The following is a 14630-nucleotide window of genomic DNA, read 5'->3' as shown; positions in this document are numbered from 1 at the left end:
CTATGAGTCGGAATCGACTCCACGGCACATAACAACAACAACAACAACAACTGCATTGGACTAAGGAGCTCTGATAGCGTAGTGGTTATGAGTCAGGCTGCCAACCTCAAGATTTGCAGTTTGAAACTACCAGCCACTCCATGGGTGAAAGATGAGGCATTCTGCTCCCGTAAAGATTTACAGCCTCGGAAACGCTGTGCAGGGTCACTATGAGTCGGAACCGACTCCACGGTACTTAACAACAACAACAACAACTGCATTGAACTGGATTACTGGTGTGGTACTGTCGGTTAATGCATTGGACTGCAAAGTCCACTTTGAAGCAAGAAGCCTGTACTTCAAGCTCATCAGCTGTTCCTTGGAATCCCTATACAGGGTGGCTATAGGTCAGAACCTGACTCAACAGCACTTAACATAGCAACAATCGCATTGGACTAGACTGAAAGGTTGGTAGTTCAAATCTACTAGCTGCTCCTCCTAAACCCTACACAGGATCACACTGGGTTGGAATCCACTGGCTACTACTTAACAACAACACAAAGAGCCCATGGAACCATGAAGTGGGTTCCACTTGCTAGCCTGTTAGGAGCTGCACACTTATAACTAGCAGCTCTGGTAGCGTAGTGGTTACAAGTTGGGTTGCTAACCTCAAGGTCAGCAGTTCGAAACTACCAGCCGTTCTGCAGGAGAAAGGTGAGGCTTTCTGCTCCTGTAAAGATTTACAGCCTCGGAAACCCTATACAGGGTCCCTGTGAGTCATGACCAACTCTACGGCACCCCGCCACCACCACCACCACCACACTTAAAACCATTGCACCAGCAGGGGGCTCTTTTCTTCCGGGTCTTAGTCTGAAAGCTCCAGTGAACCCTATTCAGCATCATGGTAACATTGAAATCTGACAAATGTGCACTGACTAGGAAGGAATTTAGATCTCTTACATTGTTGTTGTTGTTAAGTGTCATCAAGTCAGTTCTGACTCACAGCCAGGGATTCTGAAAAACGATTGGTGGGTTTGAACCCCTGACCTTTCAGATGGCAGTCCAATGCTTATCCTTCAGCGCCACACCGGAATTCTGATCTCTTACATAGAATGGGAAAATTCTACGACTGAACCACCATTGCCCCCTACTGGGAGGATTAAATTATAATTACTACGCTCTGGAAGCATAATGGTTACGAATCAGGCTGCGAACCGCAAGGTCAGCAGTTCGAAACTATCAGCTGTTCCACGGGAGAAAGGTGAGGCTTTCTGCTCCAGTAAAGATTTACAGCCTCGGAAACCCTGTACCGGGTCTCTATGAGTCAGAACCAACTCCACGGCACATAACCAACCAACCAACCAGAACTTCAAACAGTTCGCTGAAAAATAGAATTAGAAGATAAGGGAATTTTTCTGTGAACTTTTTGAAGCCTCTTTGAATTTAGGACCAGACCAAGCCCCTAGTAGTGGCACCTTGAAAGATAGTTTTGACAGCCTGTTTCCATAAAGATTACAGTCAAGGAAACCCTATGGATCAGTTCTCTTTTGTAACACAAAGGGTCTTCATGAGTCAGAATTGTCAAGATGGCAACAGTTTATTTTGCTATTTTTCTTAGGATCAGTAATATTGTTGTTAAGTGCCATCCAGTTGGTTACAACCCATAGCGACCCTGTGTAAGGCTTCCAAGGAGCAGCTGGTGAGCTTGAACCGCAGACCTGGCCGTTCAAACGGCTTTGTAGTCTGGCACATTAACCCACAGCGCCACACCGGGACTCCTAGGATCAGTAATATGTTGTTATTGTTAGGTGTCATCGAGTCTGTACCGACTCATAGCAACCGTATGCACAACAGAACGAAACACTGCCCGATCCTGGGCCAACCTCACTATTGTTGCCACGCTTGAGTCCATCGATGCTGCCACTTAGCCAATCCATCTCGATGGGGGTCTTCCTCTTTTTCTCTGACCCTCCACCTTACCAAACATGATACCCTTCTCCAGGGACTGGTCCCTCCTGATGACACGCAGTACATACTTAATCTATGTCAGTTACTACTACTATGACTAACCTTATTACTGTTACTAATACTCTTACTAATACTTTCACTAATCTATTACTCATACTAACACAATTACTCTTATTGGCAGCCCCACGATGAGGAACAAGACACAGTTATTGCCTAGACTAGTTCACGTAGTAGAACTTCTCAAGGGAATCATCAAACGCCCTTCCTGTGTCCATGGAAGACATTACTAATCAATCCCTGAAGATTTCCATCCAAGTCATTCAAGGCCTGAATCCCCTTTTTCCTTGTTGACTTTTTAATGATGATTTGGGTGAGAATTTACAGAGCAAATTGGTTTTTACATTCAACGTGTCATACACATTTTTATTCGCGACATTGACTGCAATCCCTGCATTGCAGCATTCTTCTCCCATCCTCCCTGTGTTTAATGTTTCCATCCATCCGCCTTTCCTAGCCTCTCCTGCCTTCTGAGCTTTATCCCTGGGCATATGTTTCCCTTTTGGTCTTTAACAGTTGGTTGTTCTAAGACATGCAAACCTCCCTGGTGCTACTGGTCACCATATAGGCCTGTCTATTGTTTGGCTGAAAGTTGAGCCAGGGGGGTGAGTTCAGTTCCAGGTCTGAAGGGTGACTGAGGACCACAGTCTCGGGGGTTCCACCAGTGTGTCGAACCAGTAAGCCTGGTCTTTTTCATGACTTCAAGTTTTGTTCCACATTTCCTCCCACTCTATCAAGGACCTCCAATTGTGATCCCTTTCAGAGCGGTCCAGAATGCCTTTTACTGCAAGCTGTAAGTTTATCAGGCAAAGTCATACTGTTCTCTCCCCATGGCCATTGATGGATAGTGTCCAGCCTCCTTCCCATCTGTCACTTGGAAGTCACATTTCCCCCGTACTGCTCAGAAATCTATCCCTTTCCATACATTTGCCATCACTGTTGCTAAGTTGGTCCCTACTCATAGTGACCCTGTCTTTAGGATCTCTGAAGAGTGGTTGGTAGGTACTTTCTCACTCGTTAGATCCCACCCTATCCATTTCTTTCTTACCCTTCCCACCTCACTTGGAATAATCTGCCTTGGTCTCCATGGTAGATTCTACTCTTCTCATCTCATGTTGATTTTTCTAGGTGGGATTCCTTAACCTCACCTGCCTCACTTAAGAGAGTCTATTGGGTCATGTGATTCAATGCAAATGCCACCCCTGTCTTGGATGGTATCTTCCACTCTCCCTATCCTTATGATATCTTTCCACTCTCCCTAAACTCTTACTTGGTTGAATCCTTGGTTCAATGCTAATGCCACCTCTGCCCCTTGATTGCTTCCACTGTCCCTGTTGTCCCTCTTGGAAGAGCCCATTGGCTTGCCCCTATGGTATCTTCCACTCTTCTCTAAAGTCTCGTGTGGTAGAATCCACTGTTGTTGCTACCAAGGGTCATCGAGTAGGTTCTGACCCACAGCAACGCTGTATAGGGTTTCTGAGGAGTGACTGATGAGTTTGAACCACCGACCTTGAGGTTCAAACTGACCTTGCAGCCCAGTGTTTATCCTGTGGTGCTATAACAGGACTCCATTGGTTCACAGCAAATGCCGTTTCTGCTAAATCTTCCATTCTCCCCTAATGTCTCACTTGGTAAGTGACCATGGTCCCAAGGGTTACTTTGGGTTTGAAGAATTCCTAACATGCCGAGCATTCCCTGGGATTCTACTATGTAGCCCCACTACACACCTGACCACCCCGTCCCCTCGGCTTACTTGGTGGCGTAGCCCATGCTGAGCATGCGGTTAGTGAGGTGTCGGTCATCTCCAAAGGTGCAGTGGGTGCCCAGGAATTTCTGGTTGTACCAGGCTTCGAGGAACTGTTGCAGGAGGTTGTTCCTGTACAGGCCTAGGAGAGGTAGGGGGTCAGGAGCATCAGCTTCTGCCAAGTGTCACCAGTACCGTCTTCATTCCTCTCTCCAGTCCCAACCCCAGGCCCTTTCCAGCCCTGTCTCCAACTCCAACTCTACTCCCAACCCATCCTTAGTTCAAACTTACCCCAACCCCGTCCCTGATCCACACCCACTCTGACTCCAAATCCACCCTAGCCCCATCCCAGTCCTATCATCTAAAACCCCATCTCCAACCTTAAGCCTGACCCCAGCACTGTTCTTGACCCCAAACCCATTGCATCCCTTTCCCCCAATCCTTTCCCAACCCCAGTCCCAATTCCTAGTCAAATACTTTCTCCAACCCCATCCCTTAACCACATCCCCAGACACATACCATCTCCACCTCCAGTTCCTGTCCAACCCCATCTTTCTCCCCAATCTCAACCACATCCCCAGCATCCCTTCTCCTCCTCCTCTCCATCCAAGCCCTGTCCCCTGCTCACCTAGGGGACCACTGATGCAGGACACACAGTGGAAGTAGCTCTGACAAGCCCGCTCCACGTTGAAGGCCACCCAGTATCGAAGGCTGCTTAGGAAGCTGACCCAGGAGTCCAAGGGGTTAAGAATCCGAACATCTCCCCCCACAGCCCCTACCCGGGGGTCTTCGTCCAGCACTTGCACGAGTTCCAGCAGCGCCATAGGGTCCAGCCTTGTGTCTGAGTCACAGACCTGCAGGACCAAAAGAGCCAGGATGAGATCAGAACTCTACTATGTGGGGCAGGTGCGCGGAGGGAGGGCAGCAGGGATGGGGGGCAGTTGGGACCTTGAATTTTGAAATCATTTTCAATGTCTAATCACATTGACCCCCAAGACTTATAAATAAAGCGAAACAAAAACCTCCACTGTGGTTGAGTCAATTCCAAGCCACACCAACACAACAGGGCAGAGTACATTTAGTTCGTAGGTCACCAAGACCCACACCTTTGTATAATACCTCCCTTGAGTGTGAGTGAGAACAGTAACTTGTAACCAACAGATGATATAGCAAAAGTGACACCAGATACCAGCCAGGAGCATGTACCTTATATGGAAAAAGTCATCTTTCATATGCAATTATGGTTCCTAATCTGTGTAGAAATAGATTCTCCTGAGTGAGTAACTAACCAGATGAGCTCTTTAAAAGAGGGTCAGCAAGCAATACTCCCTCTGTTTCTGGCCTTAATAAAGAAGCAAATGACCTTGAGCTCCTTGGCTGAGAGAAAATGAATTTTAACAATAAACACATGCGTTGGAAGAAACTCACTAACAAACGCCTTAACCGCAGCCTGGTAAAACCCTGAACAGAGAACCATTCTAACCAACAGCCAGACTCCTAACCCTCAGAAACCCTGAGTTAATAAATGTGTGTTGCTTCTGCGACCAAAATTGTGATAATTTGTTACACAGCGATAGATAGAACACAAACGCATTAATGAATGAATCCACTGAATGTATGAATGGATAACTAAAGGAATAAACAGCTCTCTATGTTGAATGTTGTTGTTGTTAAGTGCCGTTGAGTCGGTTTCGACCCATAGTGACCCTGTACAGGGTTTCCGAGGGTGTAAATCTTTACAGGAGTAGAAAGCCTGATCTTTCTCCTGCGGAGCAGCTGGTAGTTTCAAACCGCTGACCTGAAGGTTCGCAGCCCGATTTGTAACCACTACGCTACCAGAGCTCCTGGCTATGTTGAATAGCTGAATGAAAATATTCTCTACATCACATGGATGTGAATGAATGAATAAATTAATAAATGATCTCTATTGGATGGACAGATGAATGGATAAGTAAAAGAAGAAATCACTATATTGATGTGTGAATGAATAAATGAACAGATAAATCTATGTTGAATGGGTGAATAAAGGGGAAAAAAACCCTCTGCTGAATGGATAGAAAATGAAAAAGAATGAATCGCTACATAAATGATGAATAAATGAGTTGCTATACTGAATAAATGGATGGCTGGATCAATGAATGAGTGAGTGGATGAACAAATGAATGAGTGAAGAAAAGATTACAATGGACAGATGAATGAATGAATGAAGGAAGGAAAGAATCTATAATAAATGGATGTTTGACTAAATGTACGAATCTCTATATTGCATGGAAAGGAGCTCTGGTGGCATTGTAGGATAAGCATTGGACTGCTAACCACAAGGTCGACTGTTCAAACCCACCCGTTGCTCTGTGGGAAAAAGATGAGGCTTTTTTTTTTTTGCTCCTGTGAAGATTTACAGCCTCTGAAACTACAGGGTCACTATGAGTGGAAATCGACTCTGGTAGTGGGTATATTCGATGGATGGATGGATGGATGGGTGGGTGGGTGGGTGGATGAATGGATGAAAGAATGAATGAAAGAATACATTGAATGGCTGGTTAAATGAATGAATTCATGCAAGTCCACTGGATGGATAGATGGATAAGTAAAGGAAAGAATCGGCATTGGATAGAAGGCTGGCTCTATAAAGGAAGGAAAAGGGACTGATTTTCTACACAGAATGGATGTGAACTCCCTCCTCTCACCTGCACGTAATCCACCGAGTCGCCCAGCGCCTTGAAGGCCGTGTACATGACCTCGCGCTTGCCGCCCCAGCGCTGGGCCACGCACACGCACCTGCGCGTCCTCACCAGCGCCTCCACGGCCAGCCGCCCAGGGTCCTCAGCCTCCACCTCCCGGTAGGCTCCCTGCACGCCCGCCGACGCGGGCTCCCAGGGCTGGTGGTAGTTGCCGTCCCACACGTAGGTGGCGGGCTCCTCGTTGGCGAAGACCTCTCGGAACATGTCCACCATGTAGAGGTCTTCGGGGCGGTTACCGTCCACCACCATGAGGATTCGCAGCCGCTCGCGCGGGTACTGCAGAGCGCGCGCGGACGCCAGGCACTGACGCAGGTATGTGGGGTCCTCCTGGTACGCGGAGATGGTCAGCGCCACGCTGCGCGCCCGGGCCGCAACCAGAGGTCCACGCGCTGCTGCGCGCCGCGCTGCCGCCGCCACCCGTCGATGCTCCAGATAGGCGAAGAGGCTCTGCGCCACCAGGTGCGCGGTAAGGAAGGCTCCATAGAGGCCGAAGGCCAGGAGGCCGTAGCTATCCGAAGCCAGCGGCACACCGGCGGCGTAGGCCCAGGTCATGAGGCCCAAAATGAGCAGGGCGAAGGCGATGGTCACCACCCTACGGGCCAATCCGGAGCACCGGCGGGCTGCAGGCGTGGGCTTGGGTTTATCCTGAATGAAGCAGAGACAGGGTGGAAAGAATGAACGGCGGTCCTCTTCCTGGGAGGTTATTCTACTCTCCCCACCCAAGAAAACCAAAACCCCAGCTCAAAGCATCTCCATTTGTGTAAAGAGGGTCCTCTGGGATTCATGAAAAGTATTGTAGCAGGATCATATATACAAAGATGAGAAGGTCAAGGGAAAGGGCAGGGAAGCTAGAGTCACCGAAACAGAGCAACCAGAATAGAAATAGAGCGCTGACACATTGAAAAATATAGCCAACGTCAGGGAGCAAGATGCCTAGAAATTGTTCAATCAGAATCTAATTTGTTGTGTAAAGAAAGAAAAGGACAGTGGCAAACAGCTGTCTGGGCTTAAACCCACTGCCATGAAGTCGATTCCTGTTTATAGTGACTCTTCAGGACCCTCCACAGGGGTCCCAAGGGTGTAATCTTTAGGAACGTACACTACCATATCCTTCCGTCTCTGGTGGAGTGCTGCTGGTGGGTTTGAACTTTAGGTTAGTAGCCACGTGCTTTTGCCACGATGCCACCAGGGCCCCTTCTCTCTGCTTAATGCCTGATTGTGTTGATTTCACGTTTCTGGGATTGCAAAACGAGTTAGTCAGTGGAGCGTCAGCATTTAATTGGCAGGCGTTGCCCGTCTTGCTGTTAGTTGCTAGGGACTCTGAATCCAACTCAGAATGACCCCATGTGTGCGGACTAGAACTGCCCCACAGGGTTTCCAAAGCTGTGACCTTTTGGAGGTAGATTGCCAGGACTTTCTTCCAAGGTACCTCTCCTGTTGTTAGGTGCCGTCAACTTGGTTCTGGCTCACAGCAACCCTCTGCACAACAGAATAAAACAGTGCCCATTCCTGTGCCAACCTCACAACTGTTGTTATGCTTGAGTCTTGCTGCTGCCACTGTGCCAATCCATCTCATTGGGGTGCCTCTGGATAGGTTCAAACCATAACCTTTTGGCTAGCAGTGGAACACTTGGCCAACTCAAAACACCCCCGTTGTGTAAAGAGGATCCTCTGCGTGCTAGGAAGTTATTTTCATTCATGAGAATGATTGTGGCAAGATCAACGCGTAACTCAAGCAAAGATGAGAAGGGAAGGAGAGAGGGACGGGGTGAGGTCATTAGCCACCGTGCTACCCAAACCAAAGCCCAGAGCCATTCAATCAATTCCAATTCATAGTCACGTAACAGGACAGATTAGAACTTCCCCCATAGGGTTTCCAAGGCCACAGTCTTTACAGAAGCAAACTGCTACATCTCTCTCTTACAGACCAGCTGATGGGTTTGAACCACCGGCCTTTCCATTAGCAGCCCAGCACTTAACCACTGTGCCACCAGGATATTTTTTTAACACTACCCAGCAATTCCATTGTTGTTAAATGCTATTGAATCCTTTCTGACTCAGAGCAACACTGTATAGGGTTTCCAAGGAGCAGCTGATGGGTTTGAACCGCCAACCTTGTGGCTAGCCGTCTAGTGCTTATCCTACAGTGCCACACCAGGACTCCAGCAATTCCTTTAATGGGATGTAAAATAAAGACTCATACTACAAAGGCATCCTAGTGTTGAGAAGTAATAATAATATAAACTACTAAAACAAGACTATAAAATGGTACACGCCAGGCACTGCTTTATGCTTTTTGTATGAATTTACTTATTTCAGTCCTCACAACAGCCCTATGAGATCACTATTATCATCATCACCCCTACCTTACAGATAGGGCAACTAAGTCACACAGAGGTGAAGCAATCTCTCCAGGGTCACATCCAGAAAAAGAGAAACTAGGATTTGAAATTCCTTGGAATCCAGTTACTAAACCACACTTTACATATTGCCTGGATCCCTCAGGGGAGCTCTGAAGGACAGATAACGTGTCTTCCCGTTATACAGATGGCAAAACTGAGGTCGGGTCAGCGACGAGGAGTGGCTTGCCCAGGAGCACAAAACTCTCAAGAGGAAGATTCTTCTATCTGGTTTCCACAGACGGAAGTCCCCTGTGGTGGTTTCCCACAGGTATAGCCTACTCCTCCTCTCCCTCTGCCCAGCTCTCTACAGTGCCCAGCAGGTATGACTGGAAGAGCCCAGAAGCAGATGGAAAGGATGCCTCTGTTTCCTCATCTGTTAAATGGGTATCTAGCACCTTCTGAGGTGGCACAATGGGTTACACGTCAGACTGCTAAACACAAGGTCAGTGGTTTAAACCTTCCAGCCTCTCTAGCTGATCAAGATGAGACTGTGTGCTTCCGGAAAGACTGACAGTCTCGGAAATGCCTAAGGCGTTCTACTTTATCCTAAACGGTGCTGTGGGTCAGAAGCAAGTTGATGGCAGTAAGGTGGGTTTGGTTAAATTTATTATCCCGGGTTCTTCTTTACAACAAGCCTGTAAAGTCATTACTGTTATTATCCCTCTGTTACAGATGAGGAAACTGAGGTACAGGGTGGAAAATCCTCTTGTCCAAGGATTGTTTGAGTAATAAGTACAGGGGTCAGGGTTCAAGCCCAAGCAGTCTAGCTCTAGTTTCCAGCTCTTAACCTTCACACTAAGCTGCCTCCTGTGTCCACCTCAGAGGGTCACGACGAGTTCAGAATCCAACCAATCATTAGATATAGATCTACCATGAGGAAAATGTTCTAGATCGGTGCTGTCTAACTCAGAAGCCACCAGCCACATGTGGCCAGTGAGACTGAGAAACTCAGTTTTGTATTTTAATGAATTTTAAAGTTGAAACTCAATGCAGTTATTACAACGTGTTGAAGAATGTTTGAAACCATTGGAGCATGTGCTTTTCAACAGTTGCACGAAATCTAAATAAACAAACCATCTGAATCAACTCAAGTGAAACTAACAATAAATAAACAACAGCAACAAAATCCTCGCGGATTGATCCCGATTCATGACCGACCCCCAGGTGTTACAGAGCAGCGTTTGCCTGTGGGTCAACTTTACAGAAGTACTTAGCTAAGCTTCACTTCCATGGCACTTCTGGGTGGATTCTAATTGCCGACCTTTAGGTCAATAGCCAAAAGAACCCTGGTAGTGTAGTGGTTATGCATTGGGCTGCTATCCACAAGGTCAGCAGTTCAAATCTACCAGCTGCTCTATGGGAGAGAGATGAAGCTTTCTGCTCCCATAAGGATTTATAGCCTCAGAAACCCTGCGCAGGGTGGGGAATCTTTTTCCTGCCAACATTTATAACATCATTCATGGGCCATACGAAATTAACAACTTAAAAATTAGCCTGCTATATTTGGTCAAACATTTAATTAACTCACCCTTAGCAGCACCTAACAACAGCAAAAACAACAATATGATGACTGGCACTGTGGTTGCCTTAGCAGGGCCAGAGCAAATGATTTTGAGGGCCTTATGATGTTCCCCATCCCTGCTCTACAGGGTCGCTATGAGGTGGATTTGACTTGATGGCACACAGCAGGCTAGAAGCTGAATACTATGTACTCCACCTGGGGATCTTCCAATACATAAATAAAGAATTAAGAATCATCAATGAAAATGTAGCATCTGAATTGAAATGTGCTAGCCGTGCATACTGGATTTCAAAGACTCAGTACATTAAAAAGGAACTAGATCTCAGAATATTTGTAAGGAATCCTGGTGGTGCCGTGGTTATGCACTGAACTGAAAACTCGAGGTTCAAACCCACCACTTTGAGAGAGAAACATGCTTCCATACAGATTTACAGTTTTAAACCTATAAGGTAGTTCAGCTCTGTATAAGGTCACTATGAATTGAATTGACTAGATAGTAATTTGGGGGGCATGGTGGGGTTTTTTGAGTTGGGTAATACTAAGGGTCTTCAAAAAGTTTGTGGGAAAAATGGAATGAAAAGATCATGAATATTTTTCTGTGAACTTTTTGAAGACCCTTGTGCGTTTCTATAGTTACATATTAAAATGATAATACTTGAAATACAGAGTACATCAGTGGTCCACACAGTATTGTTGCTGTTGTTAAGTGCTGTTGAGTCAGTTTCCAAGAAGCAACTGGTGAGTTTGAACCACCGACCTGACAGTTCAAATGGCTTTGCAGTCTGGCACATTAATCCACAGCACCACACCAGGGCACTACCAGATGCCCACTGCCTGTCAAGCTGAGAATGCCTTTTATATTTTTAAAGGGTTGGAAAAAATCAAAAGACTTGAAAAGTCTGCAAAATTCAAATTTCTGTGTCCTTAAATAAAGTTTTATTGGAACTCAGGCCATGCTTGTTCTTGGCTGTTGTTGGCCATGATTGTTTTCGTACTACATCAAAGCTGAATCATTGTTACAGAAACCCTATAATCACAAAACCATATTTACTGTGCAGTCTTGAATACACACAAACCGCTGTGGCACTGTAGGACAATCACTGGACTACTGACCACAGGTCAGTGGTTCAAATCCACCAGCTCCTCTTTGAAAACTCTATAGGGTTATTATGAGATGGAACCGACTTGACGACACTTAACAACAGCAAAAGAAACCCCAGCAACAACAGGTTTTTAACATGGGAGGAAGATGAGGGTCTCCGCCCCAGTAACAATGTCGCTTCACAAAGCCTGAGGAGTAGTTAGTTGTATGTACGCTGACAACAACAACAACAACTCTGTCTTAAAGAGTTTCTATTAGTTGGAATCAACTCACTAGCAATGGTTTCTTTTTGGTCTGGAACGGAAATTTTTTGCTGGCCCCTGTTACACTGCGGGACTCCTTGCGTAGCCCAAACAGTTCATTACTTGGCTACTAACTGACAGAATGGTTGTTCGAACCCAACCAGTAGCACCTCAGGTCTGGTGATCTACTTCTGACACATCACAGCCCTTGAAAAGAGTATGTACGGTTTTACTCTGGAACATACGGACTTGCCATGAGTTGGAATAGTCATCTTAAGTCCTGGGGTGGCACTCAGCTGCAAACCACAACTGGTTTGTTTTTGTTTTGTTACTCTGAGTTACCGCCTGTTGCCACCCAGTCAACTCATGGGGACTCTGTGTGTGTCAGAGTAGGACTGTGCTCCCTAGCTTTCTCAACGGCTGATTTTTTTCAAACGTAGTTCACCAGGCCTTTCTTCTGAGGTACCGCTGGAGGAACTCAAATCTTCAGCCTTTCGGTTAGCAGGCGAGCTTGTCAACTATATACGGCACCCAGGGATTCCATTCCACTGGAGTAAATAAAATATATTATTACATTTTAATGAATCTGCTTCACTTTACATTTTTAATATGATGACTAGAAACTTTTACATGATTTAGGTGTCTCATATGATGTTTCTATTGGGTTGCACTAGGGCAGAGGTTCTAGAACACAGCTTGGCACTCTACCATCCACTGCCAACAAATTGATTCCATCTCACAGCCACCATGGGTAGGGTTTCCAAGACTGTAGATCTTTACAGAAGCACACAGCTTCATCTTTTTCCCCTTGAAGCTACTGGTGGGCTTGAACTGATCACCTTACATTTAATAGTCTGGTGCTTATCCTCCAGCCCCACTGGAGGCCCTGACTTGGTACTAGTAACTGCTCAACACCAACGGTGACTTCTTTCATCTACAATCTTACTTCTCTTTCCCTTTGCCTCAAACCTTACCCTGTCTGAGTTCCTGGGGTTGACCTAATTCATGGTGGGGACATAGGGGATGGGGTCCCAGTGACATAGATGGGCACATATCAACTGTGGGCACACACCCCCACACAGGCCCTGGGACCCATCCTCTCACACATGCCAAGTGACAGAGTGTCTTTATAGGAAAATGCCCCCATTCTTGAAAACTAATGCAGATTCCCATCTCAAGCAAAGCACAGTGATCCCATAACCCCCCACCCACCCACATAGGTGCACCTGCTGACACACACCTGCCAACAGGAAGGTGGCAGCACTGAGCAGAGAGATGCCCACAAGGCAAGAAACACACAAACACCCCCATCTTCCGGCCTTGGGCAATGGACCAACAAGGAATGGGTTGAGAAAAAAAAATAAATAGTAACAGTCAAGATGACATTCAATGTGGGACCCTATCCAGAGAAGCAGTGACACCAGAGATGGAGGCAGAGATGGGGACATGGAGAGAGGGAGCAGCTGAGGACTCTAGATTCATGGGAAGAGAGGGACTGAGAGCTGGCGGCCAGGAGGCAGACTTGAAAAAGGTGCCCTTTGGTGATTTAAATTATTATATATGCCTGAGTGTTTTGTTTTAATTTTTTTTTTAAAGGAGCGAAAATGAATAGAGAGAAATACTGTTAACTGATGGTACATGGAAGGGATTATAATCATTGTAATGAAACAAAGTATATGATTTGTTAAATGTAACACTGATGATCTGCCCTGTAAACTTTCACTCAATCCACAATAAAAACTTTAAAAAATATGACATTCAACCTGATGAAATTGCCATTTTTATGTTTCAAATGTGGTTGAGTATCAGCAATGTCATGTGGTCCAGGATGGTACGTATTGAACACATAAAATACACATCCGATCCACATGCCATAGGCAGACACAGCTTTCTGTCTGTCTCTGTCTCACTTGCTGGTTCTCTCTCTTTTTTCCTCCCTGGCACACAGACTTACACAGAGGGAAAAGTACGGCACGTTAGTACATAACCCGGGAAGTGTCCCATCTCATATACACGTGCCCTCTGTGGTCACCTCCCCACACAGAGATAGATGGGAACAGCGCACACTCAGCTGGAAACACTCGCTGCTCCACACAGATGACCGCTGCCACTTACATGGATGTTCTTAGATGCCATGGAACTGATTCCGACTCACAGCAATCCCACGTGACAGAGTAGAACTGCCCCATAGGGTTTCCTCGGCTGTCAACTTTATAGGCGCAGATCGCCAGATCTTTCTTCCTCCCCGCAATGCCTGAGTTCAAACCACCAATATTTCAAACCCACCAGCTTTTCAGTTAGCAGCCAAGTGCTTAACCGTTGCACTACCAAGAGTCCATACCCACGGGGACACAATTTCAGGCACACGTGGTCACACACTCAGCGAGGGGAGTCAACACACGCACAGACGCACACACCTGTCTCATCGCTGAGGGTCCGGCCCCGGCACTCTCTTCTGTCTGGCTCCTCGCTCCGAGACGAGATGGGTCTCAGGAGCCTGAGAGCTGGGGGTGTCATTTGAAGCCACGCGCAGGCGGGGGCGGGAGGAGCGCTGACGTCAGGGCTGAGCTGGGCCAGGGGCTGTGAGGTCACAAGCACCAGGAGAGCCCCACCCGCTTCCCGCCATCACCCCCTCAGCCTCCTCTGCAGCGGGTCCTCTATCCCTGCCCAGCCCAGCCCTTCAGTTCGCCCTCTTGTCTGCCCCACCCCCGGACCCCCTCAGTTTATTTCTTCTCTTCTCCCTCCCACCGCGTCCCCTTTTTATCTCTTTTGCTAGAGTCCTGCCCCATCACCTTGGTATCTTTCTCCCCAACTTCCCATCTCCTCTTTCCTGTTCCCCAGTCTTCCTTTCTCCGTAGTGTCCGCTTCCTCTG

The 14630-nt window shown here is 46.9% G+C and overlaps 1 protein-coding gene across 1 annotated transcript in view; it reads right to left on the bottom strand.

The window, feature by feature from the left end:
* HAS1 (hyaluronan synthase 1) overlaps positions 1 to 14216 on the bottom strand; it is a 16967-nt gene extending 2751 nt beyond the window's left edge. Inside the window, exons 1-4 of the mRNA XM_006868126.1 lie at positions 14175 to 14216; positions 6436 to 7134; positions 4377 to 4602; positions 3758 to 3890 (exon numbers count right to left, since the gene is read on the bottom strand). Of these exons, the coding sequence (XP_006868188.1) occupies positions 3758 to 3890; positions 4377 to 4602; positions 6436 to 7134; positions 14175 to 14183 (1067 nt within the window). The 5' untranslated portion in view covers positions 14184 to 14216. The remainder of the gene's footprint in view (positions 1 to 3757; positions 3891 to 4376; positions 4603 to 6435; positions 7135 to 14174) is intronic.
* Positions 14217 to 14630: the final 414 nt, after the last annotated feature.

Source organism: Chrysochloris asiatica, unplaced genomic scaffold, assembly GCF_000296735.1.
Source record: "Chrysochloris asiatica unplaced genomic scaffold, ChrAsi1.0 scaffold00116, whole genome shotgun sequence".
Taxonomy (NCBI): Eukaryota; Metazoa; Chordata; class Mammalia; order Afrosoricida; family Chrysochloridae; genus Chrysochloris; species Chrysochloris asiatica.
The sequence above is the reverse complement of the archived record's forward strand: the minus strand, read 5'-3'. Positions and strand labels throughout refer to the sequence as shown.